The sequence below is a fragment of the Lupinus angustifolius genome, unplaced genomic scaffold, assembly GCF_001865875.1.
Source record: "Lupinus angustifolius cultivar Tanjil unplaced genomic scaffold, LupAngTanjil_v1.0 Scaffold_432, whole genome shotgun sequence".
NCBI classification, from domain to species: domain Eukaryota; kingdom Viridiplantae; phylum Streptophyta; class Magnoliopsida; order Fabales; family Fabaceae; genus Lupinus; species Lupinus angustifolius.
The window spans coordinates 181430-205989 of NW_017727834.1; the positions used below are offsets into that span (position 1 = coordinate 181430).

Below are 24560 nucleotides of genomic sequence, written 5' to 3' on the forward strand. Positions count from 1 at the left end.
GAAGGAAATCAGATTTCCCTCTAGGCAATCATCAAAAATCTCCTAGGGTGGCTAATGATGAGCTCATGAGATATTTGAGAAAGTGATGTGAGGTTTGCTTTATGGAAAAGCAAATTTCACATCCCAACGTGAAATGACCTCTTCGCGGACACGTGCGATAAACATACCTGAGTATTATTGGCCATTACTCGATCGGGTATTATAAATCGCCCGATCTTAATATTCGATTAGAATTTCGGATTTCGGCATTCCGAGTGAAAAATATTTAGAAAATAGGTATGGGTGTACTCAGGGTCTATATTGACTCGAAATGAAATTACGAAGCCAATTATGCAATCGGAATTCGATTCTGAGTTACGGAACTCAAAAACCACTTTTTGAGCCGTACTGGGTGAGATTCGGACCCGACAGCGGTCTGAAACCGACTGTCTCCGAAAATTATGAAAATATACCACCAAATTGGAAATAGAATTACAAGACTAAAACTCAACTAGAGTTTCGTCTAATTCTTTACCGAAAATTCCCAGAAATTCATTTTTGAAAATATAATTAATAACAATATTAATAAAATTTTATAATTCAAAATCGTAAAATTCGCGGTGTTACATGTTTGGACAACAAAATTTGGTAATTGATTACACCCTCGATGTAATCGATTACACATAGTTGTTGCAACCAGATTTTCAAATTTGGATGAACATTTTTCATCTAAACTGAATGGGTTTCCTTCCAATCCTATCCCAACTTCATAGAAGGGAATATTGGCTAATTTAGAACCTATTTAAAGGCATTGAAACATTCAATTCCATATACAATCAATATGCGAATTACACAATTTTCATTAAACAATTCTCTGCTCTTTTTATTGCAACTTTTGTTCTAAACTTTCATAAATTTTCTGAAGTTGCTTCAAGTGCAAAGTTCTAAGTTTTCAAACTTAATTATATTCAAGAGCATTGTGTACTAAGTATATTAAGAGCAAGAGGATTTCAAGTGATAGCATTGTCAAATCTTGTAAAGGCAATCCTATCAAATTTTCATTCTTTATCTTGTTGTAAAACATGTCATCACAAGGGTGTGGTGAGAAGGGGAAAGAGAGAACTTAGAAAGGGTGTTTTCCAAGAGTGTAAGGTATTTGTGAGTGTGTAAGCTACAAAGAGTATCAAGGAGAGAAATTTTAATTACAACTCAAAATATCTAGTTAAGAAATCTCTTATACTGCAAGAATATTGGACGTAGATTTTGATGGACAAGAAGGTGAATCAGTATAAATATTGGTGTACTCTCTCTTCTCTCTACTCTTATATTTACATTTAAAATATTTATTTGGAAATTATTTCTGCAACTTTTCTGTTGCACTATATTTTGATATCAAAGTAGAAAATTTGACCATATTCTCTCATCAGTTAATTCACCATCCCCCCTCTTAGTTGCCATCTAATACTTACATACAATTAATCAAAATATCTCGATAAATTGGACATTGATGGGAATGAGACAAATGTGGGCCTTTAGAGGAGATTTTGGTCATGTGCCTTATGTTATCATCATAATTGTCGTTTTTTAGCATTTTGGCCTATCTCTTCCTGGAGTGTCAAAGATCGTGCTTGATGCTCGTGAAAATAAGATCGATGTGAATAGCATTCACAAAATAGGATTCTTTCGGTATACCACCGATATGATCTATAGGCATCATGGTGATCATCATCCTGCTAAAACTGAAAATCCCTATACTAACCCTCCTATTCCATAACCCTTTTCATTTCATGTTGAGTCATCATCATCTAGTTCCATGTCTTCCAATCAAATGGTTATGAACGAGTTATTCTCACTTCGAGGCTATATCACCACTACGATGGATGCTCTTGATACTGTGAATCAACAAGTCCAAGCAAAACTTCGTAGACTGCCAAATCGATTGGATTATATGGATTTGGATGCTGAGCATGTTGGGCTAGACTAGTAGAGTAGTTTTGACAAGGATTTGTGCAATTTATCTGTTTCTATGCTATTGAACTTGTTGATTGTTTTTTGTTTTTTTATGTAATTGGTTTTAACTTTTACTTTCTTCAAAGTATGAACTGCTTCGTTTTTACTAAGTTACAATGTGATGGTATTTCCAATTATTTTATTTTTATAGCCTATGCATTAATTCCAGTTCATTTATATTCAATTCTGGCTTTGGCTTCAAAAGAAGTCAAAAATATATCTTGTTACCCTTTTTGTATATCTACATGTATATACTATGCTAGTAACCTAGATTTTCCTTCTTTTTAATGAAGTCAAAAGGTGGAGAAAAGTTGGAGTTTGTACTTTTCCTGTCAACATTTATTTTAGGCACAATCTTAAACACAAATGGGGAGCATACAAAGTAAATTCTGTCAAATTCATGAAGTATATTGATTTTAGAAAAACTACAATATCAAAAGGTGTTGGTTTATAATCATCAAAAAGGGGAAGAATGTGAAGTAGATCTTGCTCCTGACCTTGGCACAATTTTTATGAAGACATCAAGATCAAACAAAAAGAAGGAAAAAGGAAGAAGATATTGAAGACACAAGAAGATCAAGCTTCAATTAGAGTCTAAGTCTTCAATAGGTACTTCTATCCTTTACACTCTAATATAATTAGTAACCAATGCTCAAATGAAAGTGAAAAACTATTTTGAAGTGAAATTGAAAACTCTTAGCAAAGTTAAACAATTTTCAAAAACCAAAGTAACATGTTACTTGACCTGAGTAACATGTTACTAGACCTAGATAATAGATTACTTGAACTGTGTAACAATGAGTAATAGGTTATTGGGACTATGTAACAGGTTACCTAGCTGAGTCAAAAGTTACCCAACAATTTTTATACAGTGTAACAGATTACTGCTTGCAATAACTAATTAATTCTTAGATACAGAGCTTGAGTAATCGATTACATCATGATGTAACCGATGACACAGAGCTGATATAACCGATGACACAGAGCTGATATAACCATATTTTCAAATTAAAATTAATCAGCTTTCATTCAAACTCAATGTGTTTCATTCCAATCATGTCCCAACTTCATAGAAGGGTATATTGGCAGATTGGCAGACTATTTAAAGGCATTAAGACTCTCATTTGAAACATGCTTGACACAATCTAAATACAGGAAATTTCATATACAATTCTCTACACTTTTACTGCAACTTAAGTTTTAAACTTTCAGAAATTTTCTAAAGTCACTTCAAGTGCAAAGTTCTAAAATATCCATACTTAATTACTTTAAAAGAGCATTGTCTACTAAGTTTATTAAGTCAAAGGATTACAAGTTATAGAATTATTATATCTTGAAAAGGCAATACTTGGAAAGATGTTCCAATGGAGTTGGGTATTTGTGAGTGCGTAAGGTAGAAGGAGTCTCCGGGAGAGAAATTGTAATTACAACTCAAGATATCTAGTAAAAAAATCTTTTGTGCTACAAGAGTACTGGACATAGCCTTCGGCGGACAAAAAGGTGAACTAGTATAAAAATTATGTGTTTTTTCTCTCTTCGCTCTACTCTATTTCTCTTGTTTTTCTTGGTAATCTTTCTGCAATAATTCCGCTGCATAAACACTTTGATATCATAACCATAAAAGTTGGTCATTGCCTCATACAAATTATTCACCCCCCCATCTAATATTTACAAATTACCCATTAAACCATTTTAACATCTCTTTTATTTTATTTCAATTCATTTGCTTATTATTTTTTTGAGAAATCAACCGTTGTTTTTTAGAAAAAATAGTTTGAGGCTTTTTCTGAGCCGGACAAAAATGAGCATTCATAGATCTCCTTGATATTTACATTAATCATAAAGGAGTGTCTTCTTTCATAGTCCAAATATATTTTCTAATCATGCTTTTGTGTGCACGATTTTCTCTCCCTCGTCTATAAAGAACAGAGTATAAGGTTTGTATTCCAAAAAATACTAAGTTTTCCTTAGTGTTAAGTACCAAAATATTATAATTGAAGTATCACCTTTATGCCACTTTAACTCATATCTTAATCCAATTATCGAAAAATTGATCCTAAAGTTTAACATATGATGTGAAATGTCAAGTTTTACTTTTATAGTGTTTGTGTAGGCTACAACTAGAGGAATATGCGCAAAAAGTCAAATTTCTAGACAAGAACAACCTAGACCCAAGGTAGAAGTCATGCACAACTGATCTGACAAGCCTAGGAAACCACGCCAGTGCAACCCATGCGTTGGGTGAAAAGAAAAGCACTAAAATCCCGTCGAGCTTAATCCCTGCGTTGGGAGAAATCAAAGAGATATTTTTGTGTAGATATTGTTCTGAAACTGCCCAAGGAAATGTCTACGCTTAGCACAATTGATCAATATCGCCAAGCGCAGCTTGGACAAATGAAAGGTCGAGGCTCGACCAAAAGAAGCATTGTGCCCATCGAATTTCTTGCGTTCAGCGAAATGCCATTATTCATTCTCTTTGGAAGAGGGTCGAGTTGGTCACTTTAGACACACTTCGATCAGAATATATTTCACTAAAGATTTTGTTAGTTCTTAGGCTAGATCAGCTCAAATTAAGGTTTAGAAGTAAGAAGAAAGGATAGAAGAGCGAATTAATGCTCATTGAAATATAATATATTCTCATATGAGTGTAATTTCTCTTTGTCTTTTGTATAGTTGCCATGACACTAAGTAGTTAAACTATTCCTTGTTGGGATTGAATATAATATGCTCTTGATGTTACACATTGATTCAAATATATGCTTATTCACTATGTTTAATTCTATCGCCATTTGCTTTTTGGTTGGAAGACTGTCTGTGCGACTTAGCAAGATGTGAAATTAATTTTGATCTCTCCTTGAAGATTTAGAGTCACCACTACATTTTTTGCAGTTAAAATGTAGAAAACTTTTTTTAAAGCCCAAATTGGATAAAATAATTTTTTAATCATGAATTCTAAGTTCAGGAGTCAATTACGGATTGGGGAAGGTATGAGCACCTCATTCACCCGTCATAAAACGGCACACTCGCTAATTATATGGACTTTTATACCCTTAAAAAATATTTATTAAAAAATTTAATTACTGAAACAAAATATTTTATTTGTTATTTTTGTGTTTGACAAGATTTCATCTTGCTCCTACGTATCCTAGGCGCAATAGGGAAATCAAGATTATGAAGTTTTGGGTAAAATATCGATTGATTGATTTGATTGAGTTTATTTTTATTCATTTGATAATATTGATTTGGTTGAGTTCATTTGAAAATATTTATAATATATGGTTCTTTCAATTTAATGGAACTAATAACAAAGAAATAGTGTTGGTCACATATCTTGTTCCCATTTCTAGAGAAGTTAGAGAAGTTGTGAATCATGGTCGGACTGTAAAAGATCTGTCAAATTTATTTAACAAAATAAGTGATTAGTATAAAATACGTGATATTAATTTTGAATGAAATTAATAGCGAAGAGATGATGATGGTTGTAGACCTGCTTCCTATTTTCAAAGAAGTTAGAGACGACACGAATCATAATCGGACTATAAAAATTCTATTAAATTAATTTGATAAATATATATATATCTATATATATATCTATATATATATCTATATATATATCTATATATATATATTAGTTATTTTTACAATAAATGGAATCAATACCAAAAGATAACATTGGTTAAGACTGACTTTCCACTTAAGGTAGAAAAGAAGAGACGATGCAGACCATGATTTTCCTATTCAAATTCCATGGATTCTATTTTTAAACATTTTTATATATAAAAATAGTAAACAAATTCTTAATATTAATCTAAATAACTATTTAACTTTTTAATAAATAACAAAAAATTAAAATTATTTAACTTATGTTAATATTAATTATTTATTTTATTAATATGATTAAAATTTTGAAAACTTATTTTTTGTTTTTTATATATTAATCACAAAAACAAAATCACTAGTGGTACCACTTGTCGGCCACGAATTGGAAAAATTAGTGAAAGGGTTGGGAAGAAAAAAGTTTTGAAGAAGGAAAAAGCATATCTGATAGTTAAAATAGGAAGGATGCAACATGAAAAGAAGGATTTTTTGGAGAAGAAAAAGGGTGAATAAGATTAGAAAAAGAATAGACAGAAAAGAGAGTTGAAAGGTCGAGAGAACATGTAAAAAAGAGTTTCTTTCGGTTAGGAATAATAAAGGAAGACATGATATAAATTGAAAGAGAGGAAAGAGCTAGAGAAAAAGGAAAGTGGAACTTGAAAAATGAGAGAGAATAGCCAAAAAGGAAAAAGATTGGCCTTGTTTTGCCATTCTTAATTATAATTGAATCTCAATTCATTTCCATTTTCTTAAAGCCATTTTCAAGTCCGGTCAGCGGTTAGATCGATCTGACCATCTGGTCTGGTCCTATTGTCATAACAATGTCAAGTGATTCCACTCTCCAATCTATTCATTGAGTAAGTTTAGATCTCACTACGACAGATATGCAGTTTCACAGCGCGTATTTCAGGTATATAATAGTGCTTTCAGGTGTGGTCTATATGACCACAGTAGTATATATCCTTCTTAGACAATGCATTCAAGGGTGTTGTTGTATGTAAACTATACAACATCGACTCCTCCATTGTATGTTGTTAGATATGTGACCAATACAACAGCACATTGTAAACAACACGTTGTTGTATCGTATATATACAACAACACACATTGTAGGAAGCGTTTTTGTTTAATCCATATATATAACAGCGCTTCCTACAATGTGTGATGTTGTATATATACAATACAACAGCACACTGTTTATAGTGCGTTGTTGTACTGGTCACATATCTAACAACACTTCATACAATGTGTGCTGTTAATATACAATAGCGCATACAGAGGAGCTTCCAGTAGCATGTGATGTTGATTATTACACACCTGCATATACATTTATGAAACACAGAGGACAAACATTGTCAACAGGACACATTAATACATTACATATACATTGATTAACAAGTCATATATTTATACTCAACAATAAAGATATATATTCTTAACAGCACAGACACATTAATACCTGAATGTATATCCAAATAGTTTATATTATACATAAAAATCAATACAATATAAATTACAAACAACATTCTCATGTCATTTATTTTTGGCAAAGTACATAAAATTACATGCGTCTACTTTTTCCTTTTCTTTTCTTTTTTGGCTTGTAATATCGTTGTTTGGAAGAATATATTGATTCATCCAAAGCCTCTCATTATGATCATCTCTTGTATATAAATCATCATCCCTAGTTGGTTCACTCTCACGCAATTGTGACGTCCCAAAAAAAGGATCATCTTCGGCTGGGTCATCAATATTATTGACGATTATTTTGTTTGTCAAAAGAACAATAGACCGTTTCTTATCAACTGGGTCACTAACATAGAATACTTGTTGAGCTTGTGATGCTAGAATAAATGGCTCATCTTTATATCCCGACCGATTAAGATCCACCTACATGAACCCTAACTCATCAACTCGAAAGCCATTTTTGTTATCAACCCACATACAACAAAAAATTGGCAATCGAAACATTGTGTAATCCAATTCTCATATTCGTTCAATGACCCTAAAGTATGACATACTCGCATATATTGGGTTTCTACCTTTGACACTTGACATATGCAAAGTACGAGCAACAATAGTCACACTACTATTTGACATGTTACTTTGATCATCTTGTTTTTTCGTATAAAATGTGAACCCATTAATTAGGTAACCAGTTTAGGATAAGACATAAATATTTTGACCATTGTCTAACCATTTCAATCTTTTGAAAATCAAATGTGCATTTGTATTCAAGAATGTGATTTTTTAGTCACTTTATGAAACACCGATTATGCTCTTTGGAAATCCAATTTTCATTCTTACTTGGGTTAGACTTCCTAAGAATCTCCTTGTGTCTTTCAACATATGGCTCAACCTCGTCGGCATTATGTAAACATATAAGTGTACTTGCTCCAATTCGGTTCTTGAGATGGTGAGTATTTCATTCTCAGTAATCCCTTAATGTTCTTTTCGCATAGTGAGGCTTTGGAATGCCTATAAAATCACCATCGGCAAGGTATCCGGTACAAAAGTCAAGAGTTTCTTCAAAAATATATCTCTCAAAAATTCAATCCTCTGGTATTCATTGATTATTCATGTAGCCTTTTAATGTCTTCATGTAATGTTCAAAATGGTACATCCATCTTATATTGAAAGGGTCACATAGTTGTGTCTCTCGAACAAGATGAATGCTTAGATGGACCATTATGTCAAAAAAGGATGGTGGGAAATACATCTCAAGCTAACACAAAGTCAAAACAATTTGTCTTTGCAATGCAGGTAATTTCTTAGTGTCAATCATTTTGCTACAAATTGCCTTGAAGAAGAAGCATAACTTACTTATGGTTCCTCGCACTTTTTTAGGTAGAATGGACCTTATGCCTATAAGCAAGAAATGCTCCATGAGTACATGACAATCATGAGACTTAAGACCTTTTAAATTTTGGTCTTTCATTGATACGAGGTTCCGAATGTTGGAAGAGTACCCCTCTAGAACTTCAACACCGTTGAGAAACTTATAAAATTCTATTTTCTCCTTCCTCAATAAAGTATAAGCGGTTAGAGGTAGATATGTACGTTTTACATTATCGATCCCAATTTCTTTCTTATTCCAATGCTAACCAAGTTCAATCTTGCATTTAAGTCATCTTTGGTCTTACCATGGACATTGAGTATGGTATCAAGGAGACTTTCAAATACATTTTTTTCAATATGCATAACATCGAAGAAATATCTTACATATAATGAGCTCCAATATGGCAATTCAAAGAAGATTGACCTTTTCTTCCACCCATTTGTGACCATTTATCTAGCAAAAGGTTTACTATAATTATTATTCAAACCCTTTAGCTTTTGAAATAATTAGTCATCCGTCAACAGCAAAGGAGCACGACATTCTTCATTATTCCCATTGAATGCTTTTCTCCATCGTCGATAGTGATGATCAGAACGTAGAAATCTACGATTTTCAAGGAAGACATTCTTCTTATAGTGTTCCAACCTCGTTTAATGAGTATTGTCTTCACACACAGGACATGGAAAATGCCATTTTGTACTATATCCTGACAGATTGTCATATGTAGGGAAATAATTGATTATGCCGAACAACATAGCCCTCAAGTTGAATCTTTCCTCTCTATGCACATCATATACATTTATACATGTCTCCCACATTTGCTTAAAATCTTCAATTAATGGAGCCAAGTATATGTCTATGTCATTTCCTGATTGTTTAGGTCCAGAAATTAACGTAGATAACATCACATATTTGCCCTTCATACATAAAGAATGAGGTAGGTTGTATATCAGCAACATCACTGGTCATGTACTGTGGGAGATACTTTGAACACTATGTGGGTTAATTCCATCAGTTGACAATGCAAGGCGTAGATTTCTTGATTATTGACCAATACTAGGATAGTCATGATCAATTTTTTCCATTGAGGAGAGTCTGCAGGATGTCGAAGCTTGCCATCTTTAGTCCTTTCATCAACATGTCATGTCAAGTTCTTTGCATCTTTAGCATTAACGAACATACGCTTAAATCTTGATTTGATAGGAAAATACCATACCACCTTTTTGGGAATTGAGTCTTCCTTCTTATAGCGTGTTGCATTACTTTTGGGACAAAACTTCAACGAAGTATACTTGTTAAGAAATAAGATGCAGTCATTTTCACAAGCATATATCATATTGTAGTCCATGCGAATGGAGCATTACATTTGTTTGGCATCATAGGTTCGAGAAGGGAGCACATTATCCTCCAGTAATATATCCTTCAGAAGTGCAAGTAGGTCTGTGAAACTCACTCCAGCCATTAACTGATTTCAACTTATACAACCTTGTCACCGCTGCTAATCTAGTGAATTTAGTGCAACCATCATATAATGGTTTCTCAACATCACTTATCAACCGCTCAAACATCTCAGAACAATCCTGAAGATCCTCTTCGACAATGTTGGCCATTTCCTCAAAACGATCCCCTTCATATGCATTTGTGTTGTTTTCTTTCATATGCATCTTAGGACTCACTCTCCAATCTATTCTACATATGTTACTATATATATTATAAATAAACAATTTTGTTTTAACTTATAATAGTAAAAAATAAAATACTTGTTAAATAGATAAGTAGTTAAATTAATAATAATAAAATTAATATTTGCATCTTTCTTCCCTCCAACCCGATATATAGTTGTAGTCATTAATATTATCTTTGTTATTTATTAAAGCGGGAATAAGATATGTGGCTAATGTCAACTATTTGTCAATTAGTTCTCTATTTTGAAAATTGTTTAATTTAATAAATAAAATATTTTAATGAGGACTTGATTACGAGGTTACGGCTCGTGTTACATCTTTCTTCCTCTTCAAGCCATGAAGTAGTTGCACTCATTAATAACGCCTCTATTATTTATCAAAGAAAGAAGAGAGTAAGTGACTAATGTCGACTATTCATCTATTAACCCTTTCCAAGTAGGGATGACAAAAACACCCAACCCATGGGTACCTATTAAAATATCCGTAATGGGTATCCGTAAAATAATTTATGGGTGAGAATAAGTATAATGATACCTGTCTCGTGGGTACACGCATGATTATAAATTTATTTTTAATTAAATAATTTATATATATTATACTTTTTACTATTTTATAGTTATATATTATCTATTTTATTATTATTTTATAATGTCCTTTAGTAATTGAAATACAATGGTAAATTTAACATTCATGTAATAAATTTTATTATTCATGTAATAATTATTTTATATATATGAATTATTACAAAATATATAAATATATATTTAAATTAAAAACTCGGTATGTGCCCGCAAATACCCACTATCTATGTGGATATCGACAAATAGTGCAGGTTTGGATACGGGAAAACACTACACACATCCATTCCACCTTGTTGTCATCTCTACCTTCAATTAATTTAAATAATTTCTAAAATTAATCAAATCAATCATTTTATGACTCAGAAGTACGTAATCTTGATTTATCTATTGCACATAGGTATACGTAGGAGTAACATATTTCTTGTCATAACACAAAACTAAAAATAGATTTTATTTTAGTAATTAAATTTTAAAACAGATTAAGGGCATAAAAGTTTATGCTCATAGCATGGGTATCGTTTTATTACGGGTGAACAAAGTGTTAGTATCTTCTCTGATCTGTAATCGACTCCAGAGCTCATAACTGAGGCTCAAAGACCATTACATCTATTTAAGCTGAAAAAGAGTTTTCTATGTTTTAACCTTAAAAGACATAGTGACGACTTCAAATCTTTTAGGAGAAGTCGAAATCGAGTTTACCTCATCCTAAGTCGCAGAACCGATTTGCAACCAAAAATCGGGTTGCAACATATGTTATCCAAGGAAGAGAAAGCTATGTTGTATATGTTAGGATATTTTGTATAATTAAGTTTTAGACTCAAACTGATCTTAAATTTTTATATTCTCACTCATAATGAGTTGTTAAAGGTCACCCTAAAAATCGAAGTTTGAGACTTAGAAGAGCATATAAATACTAGATACTAAAAGAATACTTAGTTATATTTTTAGAGCATGAAGGTTGATAGAGAAAAAATATTTTTCTGACAATGTGTTCAATACTTGTAACTTTTGGCAAATAATGGAACATTTATCCTCCGGAAGAAGGAACTTAATGTAATTCTTGGACTAAACCAGAATAAATCTTTGTATGTTTTTGGTCCTCATCTTTTATTATTTTTTATTATACTAACTCTCCAAATTAAATTTATATCATGCTACAAATTAAATTTTCAAACCAGTTTTAATCTTATTTTTAATGAGAAAATGATATATACATTAACAGAGTAAAAAAAAATTATATCATAATTGTATCATCCACTTCATTTTTAATTATTATTGTCTTTTAAATAAAAGTTATGCAAATGAACAATATATGATGCACTGATTTATACTATAGATATTACACTCAATTTTAATATATAATTGCTTCTAAAAAATATTTTTAGAAAATGAATAATTTCTAAAAATTTATAAACAAAATTCAATTTCTATCCATTTCAGCTTTAAAAATTGTCATTCTAATTATCTAGTCTTTGCATAATAAATTATATAATTATTATAATTGACCTTTAATTTTTAAAATATATATGCGAATATCACTTTCCACAAAATTGACACTGAAAATGAAATGGAGTAGTTTTTTTTGGTCAACATCTTAACTTTAGTCATTAAATGATACCATTATTTATTACTAAAAATAATATTCGTGATTTTCACTTTACAATAACTATTATTAATTCTATTCGTTTAATAACATTAATTTATGTGGCAAACATTCATTCAAAGAGGGGAATTATTTTTCCTTATAAAATTGTAAAGAAGAAATACATCAAATTTGATGGTCGACCAACAGATTATAACAATTGTCTTGTTATTTGGTAACGTTTGAGTGAGGTATTTGTCATGTGTTGTTTTATAGTTATTTTCTATAAAAATATTATTGTTTTTGCTACTATATCTTTTTTAGTTCAATTATTTACTTCTTAATATTTTCCTTTCTATCTAATATTAATTAATGAATATAATTAATAAAGAATACATTAATATTATATTGATTTTGATAATGGCAAGTAAATAAAAACAATATCTGACCATAGCCAATAGCCATGCCAACGGACCATTTTAATTAGAGGAAAAAACAACCTCTTTTTTTTAATGGAGATACTATGTATTCAGTTTTTCTAATTACAAAACAAAGTTGATTAATATTGCATTCAATAACTAATGAGAAACTACAACATTATTTGAAATAAAATTCACGTCCTCAGGGAAGTTATATAAATTTCCTCCATTTTTTACACCTACAAACAGATCTTACAACATTTTTACATACATTAACTGATGATTCTTGTATGAAAAATAAGTGTGATATTTTAAACAAAAAATATAATAAGTCTAATTAAGTTAAACAAAATATGATATATTGTAGAGTCAAATCTAAATAGTATATCAGACAATACATTTTCGTTACTTTTGGTTCATTACTAAATGCATCAATGATTCTAAGAAAATATTATTTAAATCACTCTTATATTATATTTAATGAAAAAAAATAATGAAAATATATTGATTTATATACTATTTGTATTTGCTTACACAATATATCATATTTTGTTTAACTTAATGCACTTATCATTTTTTTTATTTAAAAATCACACTTATTTCTTATACAAAGGTAATCAGTATAATATATGTATAAAAATCAGGGGAAATTTGTTGTTATAAAAAATGAAGAGTTACCTAATATAATTTTACTAAAACTCTATAAACTATGAATTCAATTGAACCGATGGAAGGTTCCAAAAGTATGAAAATAATAACATATGGTATGAAAAAATAATTAAGGTTGTAATTTTTATATTATTTTTAAATAAAACAATTTGAAAATTTATCAAATACTCATTTATCTCATATTTGGGTACTAAACTCAATAACCAATAACAAACCGCAACATCATTCGGATTAGAAGTAAAATCTAACATTATAAACTATGAATTCATATTCACTCTTCTACCGGAGCAACCAATATTGGATAAAGATAAGAGTAAATTATTCCATAAACCATATATATATATATATATATATTATACTAACTATCCCTGTAGGAAAAATAAGTATAACTTTTTAAATAAAAAGGGTGATAGATTTATTTAAATTAAATAAAATATAATATATTATGGAAACAAATTCAAATAATATACGAATAAATATTTCTTTATTATGTTTGGTTCCCAGCAACTTGTATTATATATAATAGCTCATTGACCTTTCCCATATACGTATCTCTCTGGCACAAACACAGATATGGGTGCAGAAATGAGGATAAATGGTTGGATAAGAGTGGCAATTTTGGGGGTTATCTGTCTCTCTCCATGGCTGTATTTGGCGATTGCTAAAGAAAACCCACACAAGTTGAGCTGCAAAAGATATGAAGGAAGCTGGGTTCGCGATAGTTCCTATCCTCTTTATGACTCTTCAAAATGTCCTCACATTGATAAAGAGTTTGATTGCTTGAAATATGGCCGTCCTGATCATGAATACCTCAAATACCGATGGCAACCACAGAGCTGTGACTTACCCAGGTACATAACAAGATAATAATTAAGTTAGAAATAAAAAGATTGATACATGATTGCAACTATGACGTTCCATTCGGGTACATGGTACTAAAGTTATGCCTAGCAAGTAAATTTGTTTTTCAATGTTTAGCCAAGTTGCCGCAAAAATTTAACTATTATGGTGTGGGTTTTTAGTTCTCCCATGAAGGAACTATTGGGTGATACATTTTTTTTGTTAAATACTATTTGTCCGATCTACATCCTGACCCATGGTAATAAAGATGATGATGCCATCATTTTGATACTCTCTATAACCATATCAGAATCACATTTTTATATTTGTTTTCACAATCACTATAAATATAACATATTCATCATATGCTAATCATTTCTTCATTTATCTCATTATTCTTTACAGATTTGACGGCAAAAGTTTCTTGACAAAATTTAAGGGGAAGAAGATCATGTTCATAGGAGATTCTGTTAGTCGTAACCAGTGGCAATCACTTATATGCATGATTCATTCTTCAGTACCCAAACTTCACATATTAGAGCAGGACATGGCACCCATCACTAACTACACATTCCAGGTCACTGAGCTAACTTGTCACAAACCACAAAAAATATGAAAATAAATGAGTTCTCCTCAAAACAAAAACAAAGGCCACCATCTTCTCTAGTTGTCAAAAATGATACTTTTAATAAAATATAATATATTTTGCAGGGCTATGATGTTTCTGTGATTGTCTTCCATTCTACACATTTGGTTGACATTGTTAACGGAACAAATGGTCGAATACTAAAGCTTGATTCCATTCAGAATGGAGAAATTTGGAAAGAAATGGACGTTTTAGTTTTCAACACTTGGCTTTGGTGGTATCGTACAGGACCCAAGCAACCGTAAGAATCTTGTAAAATCGTTTAAGTAATGCACCATAAAGACGATTATCACAATTTCTAGCATCAAATTTATTATGTGGTGATTTTTTGTTGTTGTTGCAGATGGGATTACATTAAAATAGGCAACAAGATAATCAAAGACATGGATCGTATGGAGGCTTTTAAAATAGGTTTGACAACTTGGGCTAAATGGGTAGATACTAAAGTTGATACAGGAAAAACCAAGGTGTTCTTTCAAGGAATTTCTCCACAACATTACCAGTAAGTTTAAATAATTTTTTCCACATACGATATTTTCACATTATTATTGCACCATCTTACATGTGAATAAAGATGTATAAATTCACATATATTATATGGAATACTGTTTAATCATTACGTACGCATGTATCTATTAACTATTAATTATTCTATACATATAATAAACCACAAATTTATACCATCAATAACAAGATATAAAATTGACGTAAAAATTGGAATGATATGACATTTTTGTCTTTTAATTTTTCATTTATTTTACATCATTTTATGACTTGTGCATATGTTAATCATATAAATTAGTGGCGCGGACTGGAAAGAGCCAAAAGTGACAAATTGTGCAAAGGAGACAGTACCAATAAATGGATCAACATATTCAGCTGGATTGTCACGACCATCATATGTTTTACAAGATGTGTTGAATACACTAACCAAACCTGTTCAGTTGCTTAACATTACAACTCTCTCACAATTGAGAAAAGATGCACATCCTAGTTCATACAATGCTTTCAGGGCCATGGACTGTACCCATTGGTGTGTTGCTGGGTTGATAGATACTTGGAATGAGTTATTGTACACAGAATTGATGTGAAGACAAACTATTTAAGATACAGGGATGATACATAATAGTAACTTATGTTTGTCATCTTAATTTCAAGAGAATAGAGATAAAATAAATAATCATGGATTTTATCTCTATATTTGAATAAATAGAATATAATTACATAACTTATCCACAACAAAAAATTTTCTTTTTTATATGATCATAATGATGGGATTGAAAAGATAAACAATAAGAGATTTTTATCCATAAAACAAAGTATTCTTAAACAAGTTAAGTGAAAGAATCATATGATTCATGCACATGTATATAATTAGTGCACTTATATGAGTTGTATATTCTTATTCTAACTCATACAATATATTTGTCATATATAAGCTACGATCTTTCGAGTAGCTTAACTATTAGTTCTGATAACATTTGTTCAAATTAGGGAGTCTAAACAATGGGAGATCTTTATAAATTGGCTTGAGTATTCTTCCATGAGCTAGATGAAAAACAAAATATTGGTAAGCTTGACACCAAATCTAAACCCAAAACTTTAAAACATATGTCTATATAGCATCTACATTTACTAATACATAACCTGGACTGCTTCACTAAAGTAATTCATACTTTGAAATACCCATATAAAAAGTTTCAAGACTATAAATTGATTCTTTTCATACAATTGGACCATCTTACATCTTTCTTTTTAGAAAAAAGTTTAATATTTATGCACTAATAATTCAATCATTTTTATACTATTAGTATATCATCCATTATTCATATGTAATACTTTATTTAAAAGTTAATAACGATTAATATTGGATTCTATGTAATTCATCATTAATTGAATTGATTATCTTGCAAAGCCAAGAGGAGCTATATACACGATAATGGAGAGATGAAGCTAAAAACAGAAAGCAGTTAAGTCAGTTACTAACAAACTGATAACTGACTTACTAAAAGAGGAAATAAAGGTAAAGGGATGAAAATAAGAAAAGAAGGGGCAACAAATACACAATAAATAATGAACTTATAGCCTCTAATAATTAATGCAAAAATAGTTGATAATATGCTAATAATTTAAAAATATTTATTTTGTTATTGCATAAACTATTTTCTAAAATAAAATGTAGAAACTGAAATTCGGCATGGATTTTACTACTTCTCAAGAACAATTGGAGGAAGGAAAAATACTGAAATATACATCTATGTTATTTAGATGAATTGAATGATGAATACAAGAAGAAACTGAATATTTATAGACTAAACACTATATTTGTTAACTAATTAACTGCTTATAACTAAGTACTAACTATGAACCCTAAAAAGGAAATAAAACAAACTATTAAAATAAAAGCTAAGTAACAGGCCCATTGCGATCCATTTATTAAATTTCCAAGATTACAAAATTTACAATTTATGTAACATTGCATTCTTGTGTTTGAGACTTCTTTATGTGATTTGTTTTTTATTCTTCATACTTATGTAGTCCCCCACAAGTTGAGATGTGTAAATTGAGCATTCCGAGCTTGCCAATAAGAGATTGAAAGATTTTTGGTGTTAAAGGCTTAGTAAAAATATCATCAAGTTGACAAGATGAAGAAATAGGTAGTAAAGGAAATATGACATTTTTATTTCTTTAACGTAGAACATGACAATAAATTTCAATATGTTTTGTATGAAAAAAGGATTTGCAGCAGTATAAATAGCAAATTTATTATCACAATATAGATTTGTAGGAGAAGTATGAATAATACAAAAATATTATTGAAAAAAGAGAAGTCATTGTGTTTCACAAGAAGCCATGGACAAGCTCTATATTTAGCTTCTGTTGAAGATTTAGAAACAATGTCTTGTTTCTTGCTTTTCTAAGAAACAAGAGATTCTCCTAAAAAGAAACACCAACTTGTGAGTGATACTCTTGTATCTAATCACTATGCCAGATATCGTAATTAAAAATGGTCCTTCAACAATGCTTTATTAAATGATGCTAAAAAATGAGGTAGAAGAACATCAACAACATACATTAAAACAATTATTATCAATTTGGATAGATGGATACAACTTCAACAACACAGTCTTGAAAAAGCATTGTTGAACATTGGTGATGTTAATGCTGACTTGAATGAGTTCTGTTTAACAACGTAATTTATAGGAAGCGCTGTTAATGTACCTTTATTTCACAACGCATGATTAAAGAAGCACTATTGAAGATTACATAAAAACAGCGTTTTCTTAAATGTGCGTTGTTGCTTGTATACGACATATTACATAGTAGAAAAATTAATGGTGGAATGCTTATGCGTCTCTTTGTTTCTATGCAAAATCTTTGTTTTCATAGAAAAATTAATTGGTTGCACATCTGCCAAGGATGACGATAACTATTTTCTTTCCATTTGAATCAATAAATATTGTGGTTCACTCCATGTTTTTTAATTTGTGTTATTCTATTTCATCACTAAGTGTATGTGATTCTATAGATTATTTTTTTTCTCCTTTGTATAATTTTTTTGTCTAATTAGTCATTGTCTCCTTTAAAATTAGTCATGGTACCCAATGAGAAGAAGATAGGATGAAGAAAACACAAAAAAACCGAAAAGAGAGCAATACACGACAAAAAGAAAAAGGGAAGTTTTGTTAAAAAGAATAGAAAAAAGAATATTCCTAAGAAAGAATGTGTATGTCAATTTTGCAAAAATCTTCAATCTCTATGTTTAATTTCTTACAACAAAGATTTGAAATAATTTTTTATTTTTGTTTTTTTATTTCTTACAACAGGGGACGATGACCTGGATTGTGTGGAATATCTTAATTCTATAATACACTTAAAGATGATTTTTTCGACTGATTCGGAGCACTTTGAAGAAATTATTTTGTTAATTTAATTTTTGTTGTTTTTCTTTTTTTATTTTATCATGAACAATTTACTTTGGCAGTATTTTGGAAAAAATTAATATATTTTGGCAAAAACGAACTTTGGCATCGTGAATTAAGAATGAACAATTATTTTGGATATTAATTTTTATTTTATTGTTATTTACTTGAATGATTATATTTTGATAGTTCCATATTAATAAGCACAATAAAAAAATTAACAATACTTAATGTTTAATATTTTTGGGATATTTTGGCAACATTGTATTTTGCGGTAACATTCAATATCCAAAAGGAACATTTTATTTCGGCAACTATGTTAATTAAAATTTTTAAATCATATACTGCATAACTTCATGTTAAAATAATTTATTTTCATGTATTTTGTCCCGTAATATAATATGTTAATTTAACAGCACAACTTCAAGAAATTGATAATAATTTAAATCCATTAACAACACAAATTTAAGAAAATGTTGTTAATTTAGATGTTGAATTATGCGCTGGATTGAATGAATTCATTTTAATAGTGCATAGTTAAGATATCGCTCTCAATTAGAATCTATTCAACAACGCATAGTTAAGATGACGTTGTTAATTAGAATATATTCAACAATGCATAATCACAAAAGCGTTGTTGATATGTTTATGAATATGAGTTGTCAAAAGTTGGATTCACCCTTGATATTTAACAGCGCTTTATCAAACAATCGTTATGAAAGATGTAATATCAATAGCACATCCCTTAATATGCATTGTTGAAGATGTCAAATCAACACCATATCCTATAGTATGTGTCGTTGAAGATGTTATGTCAACAGAAAGCATTGTTGAATTATTATTATATTTTAAATATCTAAAAGATGATTCAGTTCCCTATACGTTCTCAAACTTAATGGAACAGAAACCTCATACTCTCAGAAACCCTCATACTCTAAGAAAACCTCAAAAAACTTCATCAATGACTTCTCAAAGTGGTGATCATGGTTCACACAATGGTGATCATGGTTCACACAATGGTGATCATGGTTCTACATCGACTTCACAAGACAAGCAAATTGTTGTTCATAAGTGAACTTCACGTGGAATGACTTCCATGAAGAACGTCATTCGTGTAAGAAGTAAGAAAGTGAAGATAGAAGTTCAGTGAAACTCAAAAGGTCAACCATTAAACTTGAAGGGTGGATTCACATTGTTTAGCTACAATGGGGTCGTGGTTAGGCAAAATGTGCCGATAACATTCAACAAATGGACTGATGTTATGTTCAATGTCATGAAGGAGCATATCTATAATGAAATAACAGTAAGTTTATATTTCAGTGTGCATGTTTTTGTGTTTTCATGTAATGTATATGTGTTTTTGTGTTTGCATGCAATGTATATGTGTTTTCGTGCAATGTATATATATTTTTGTGTATTCATGCAATGTTTGGGCTTTCATGCAACTTACATATGTTTAGGCAATAAGGTCGTGGTCAGACAGTGTGTGTTTTAGTGTTTTTATCTAATGTAAGTATATACATGCGTTTGCATGCAATATAATGTATATGTGTTTTAATTTCAGTCAACTTTTGATATTGGTGAGGAGCATAAGGATTATATCCTTAAATCTGTCGGCAAGGCTCTCCGACAATTCAGAATTGACGCTGGAAAATGTATCAGAGATGCTGATGGCAATGTCAACCTAAAACCTCCAAATAAATATGCAAATATCATTAAAGATATGATTGTAAGACTTTTGCTACCACAAGCACATAAGACAAGTCTTTCTTGGTAAAATCATCTTCATTGTATTGACTTTATTCTTATATCAGTCATGAAAACCACAAGAGGGACATCTAAGCTTTGTATCCATACCGAGCTTCTTGAGCGGGATATAGAGGAATCTAAGAAAAAATCGTAAGTATTGTTAATTTGTAAGTACATTATTGGTTATGTTTTGTATGCATATATCTAATTACATTATTATTGGTTATGTTTTGGCAGCTGGACAACAAGAGCGATACACCTTTGACTCTACATGGAGTAGAACTCGATGTTCTATGGGTGCAACCCGTGTCATAAGTGCTCATTTTTAATTATACTTATTTTCTATACTTTATTTATCAAAATATGATTAATTAACATTATGTTTCTTCTTGATTTTTCACATTATACTTGATAAGGCACTAGGACTGTCTCACTACCCTGGCCGTATCCGGGGTGCATGATTTGGGGTTAGTCAGCAAACATTTGTACCCCATCCAAAACGTGCAACCAACGTCCAAATGAGTCAGGTTCAAAATCAATTGGATAACATCATGCAACGGTTCAACGACTTTGAGCAATCAATGAAGGTGAAAGAAGCTGTGTGGCAACGACTAGCTACTACTTTTGGCACTATTCCTTCAACCATCAATGATAGTTGTACATTGTTCCTTACAACATTCTCATTTTGATTTCTATTCCTGAGGTAATTTAGTTAACTTATTATAATTTATTTTTCATATAGTTTATAGTCGTAAACTAATTGTATGTTTTAACTAACATATAGAGAATAAGTGCTTGGAAACTTTTCTTGGATATCCCATCTAACTGAGTGGTGGGTGTTGGGAAAGTGCACAACTCGGTCGATGCTATGCTGCATAATGCACGTATCCACGCCATCATATTAAGGTCTCGGTTGATGTCGCAATTAATGATGATGCATTGCTGCCAATTCCTCTTGATGAGGATATCTTCACAGTTGGAGGGACTATAGGCACTTTTGTGGCTTGACCAATAGACCTTGTACAAGTAGTTCCTTCTAAGGTACGATTTTCACCTTATGCTCACTCATATTAAATATATATATATATATATATATATATATCAATAAAAAACATATCAATTATATATATATATATATATATATATATATATAATTGATATGTTTTTTATTGAATATTTCAGGAAAATGTACAATCCACCGCTAGTAGCAACCCAAAGACTAAGCCATCTATGATGGATGTGAGCTCCAAGAAGACTACCAACTACTATAGTAAGCTTTTTGAGCATGTACAGAATATCAGAGATAACAATGTGCAACAACGCTCGATTTGCGGACACAATGGAGTTAGTATCTAGAGCAATATATTGTTGAACAATGATTATATGACAACCAAATAGAAGTGGTGAGTCATAATAATGGAAGTGACGCTAACCACATTGATGGTGAAACCATCAAAGTCAAATGGAGGAAGATGAAAATTGAGAATAAAATGTGAGAATAATTATATCATTTCCTAAGGAAGTCTTCGGGAATAATGTTCATGAATATGTTAGCTTCAATGAAGTCTAGGATGTATATAAACATGAATGAATAGGTGCAACTTCTATATGTATATATATTAGGTACTTGCATGAAAATTTTGTTTCAGAATATAAGAAGAGGGTGATGTTTGGTGTCGAGTGGTAATGATAGAAAGAAGTTTGGGGAACAAACAAAACAAATTGCAGATACTATCTTCATTCATAAAGGAACTGCAGATTTATTTCTTGCACCTTTTAATATCGGGTGAATATTTTTTTATTTGCCTTTTCTATTTAGGTCTTTAATATGTTTGTTGTGCTTAACATTTCCTAACAATGTACATATGTTTTGTCAGGCAACATTTGCTTTTGATTGTCATTAATCAGGTCGAGAAAGAAATATATTACTTTAACTCATTGGCACATGGTGATCCAAACAAGTACACTAGTATGAGAGAAGGACTACTCATTTAATCTTTTAGTTACACTTTCACTTTCCTAGTTGTTTAGTAATTAAGTACATTTTCTATTGTTTATGGCAGTTTAAATTTACAGAGGTTGTATTCATTCTAGAAATCACAGCAAAAACTCAAATAAACTCATATAAAGTTATTGGCACAAATCATCTCAAACAATTATATGTGTAGTGTATTCATATTTCAAATTAAGGTTATACTTATATGTTTACTTGATTTTAGTAGTAGGCCCCTTGCCAAACAAACGAGATAGATTGCGGCTATTACGTGCTGAACTTCATTAATGAGATCATTCAGCAGTGGCCAACTGATGAAATCAAGTTTGGTGGCAAATCATATACAAATTACCAAGTCAACTAGATTATGGAAGATTGGTCACATTATGTACTTAGTTTTGTTTAGGGAAGTCAATGTATAGCATAAGAATAGTAGATTTTTGCACATATTGTAGCTAAGGGAATTTAATTAATGTTCAATGCAATGTATATGTTTTGTGTATGTAATATATGTTTCTATAAGAGTATAGTGTAATTAATGTTCAATATATAAATTCAATTGAAATTCAGTTGTGTTCATATAATTGTGATTTGGTGTTTCTGTATGCATTCAGGTTGTTTTTTCTGTTTCTAGCTGTTCCTTATACATTCAGGTTATTTTCTGTTGTGTGCTTAGCTGTATAGAATTAAGAATTATGGTCTTCAACAACGCTTTTTAATTGTACGTTGTTGTGTATAAATACAATACTGCTTTTGTAACGATGCATTGTTGTGTATAAATACAATACTGCTTTTGTAACGATGCGTTGTTGTATATGTTAAATTCAACAGTGCATTCTTCACGAAGCACTATTGAATACTTACCTCACATATTATTTTCTTTTATCTATATAACAATATATTTTTGAAGAAGTGTTGTTTATATAATCAACAATTAAACACGCGCACTAGAAACACTATGGGGTTTTAATTAATTATGATTATTCTTTTATTATTAATTCTTAGACGGTTTGAATGTTATTTATTGTGATTATTAATCGTTCTATATATTTAATTAATTGTTATTAATTGAATGTCATAATGTCATTATTAATTTTGAATTTCATTAAAAAAATTATTTATTAAAAAATAATAATATATCTTCCACAATGTTTCCTTCAGTTTACATTGTGGAATACTTACATTCATTATATATGAACAGGAAGTCTTACACAATGCTTTTTGTAGGTAACGATGTTGATTAGGTCTCATTTACAATGCTCTCTTCATTAAATGCTTTTGAAGATACTATCATACCCTAAAAATTTAAAAATTCCCACATTTCCACACACTCAACAATCCCAAGACTCATTTACTCAGCAACGAAAATCATTTACTCTCAAAACTGACCTCGAAAATCATTCAACCCCAAAAATCAACCTCAAAAATCATTCACTCATTCAACACGAAAATCATTCAACACTGATTTTGAAAATTATTCACCCGTTCAACCTCAAAATCATCATTCACTCATTCAACACTGAATTGAAAGTGGGATTTTCTTATAAATATTTGTCTTTTTAATTACATTATATTTAGCTTCTATTGCGTTATAAATATTTCCATATAAATGAGTGAAAGTGATTTCACTCATTTAGCTTGTAGTGAGTTAGGGCTTTCGACCATTTTCACGTTATTATATTATGAGTTAGGGTTCCCCATTTTCAATTACATAATAATGTATTTTCTCTACTTGGTGAGCTTAACTCCATACTTTAGGGATTTATGCTCATTATATTTTTTTGTTAATTCTTTTTATAGAAAATGGATCAAAAATGGATGAGTATCAATCGCTTGACGAAGGAGTATGAGGAAGGAGTGAAATCATTTGTTAGGTTTGCAATTGAGAATACTGACAGCCCTAATAGAATTATATGTCTTTGCTTAAGATGTTGTTACCTAAACCGAATTACTCCAACTGAGTTAAAAGTCAATTTAGTGTGTCATGGTATTGATCAAAGTTACACAGGTTGGACAAGACATAGTGAGAAGAAAGACGTTATGGATTG

At 30.5% G+C, this 24560-nt stretch overlaps 1 protein-coding gene across 1 annotated transcript; it reads left to right on the forward strand.

The window, feature by feature from the left end:
- The first annotated feature begins 13905 nt into the window (after positions 1 to 13905).
- On the forward strand, positions 13906 to 15962 carry LOC109341327 (protein trichome birefringence-like 38). The gene is made up of 5 exons (XM_019579222.1): positions 13906 to 14212; positions 14607 to 14778; positions 14913 to 15088; positions 15191 to 15349; positions 15650 to 15962. The coding sequence occupies exons 1-5, from the start codon at positions 13935 to 13937 to the stop codon at positions 15936 to 15938; spliced, it is 1074 nt and encodes a 357-aa protein (XP_019434767.1). The 5' UTR covers positions 13906 to 13934; the 3' UTR covers positions 15939 to 15962.
- The last annotated feature ends 8598 nt before the right edge of the window (positions 15963 to 24560 follow it).

What these genes read in the sequence shown, in the direction of transcription:
- LOC109341327 (XM_019579222.1), top strand. Translation starts at nt 13,935, where the DNA reads ATGGGTGCAGAAATGAGGATAAATGGTTGGATAAGAGTGGCAATTTTG. An exon ending in CGTACAGGACCCAAGCAACC is followed by an intron (nt 15,089 to 15,190) that starts GTAAGAATCTTG and finishes TTGTTGTTGCAG; the next exon opens with ATGGGATTACATTAAAATAG. An exon ending in ATTTCTCCACAACATTACCA is followed by an intron (nt 15,350 to 15,649) that starts GTAAGTTTAAAT and finishes CATATAAATTAG; the next exon opens with TGGCGCGGACTGGAAAGAGC.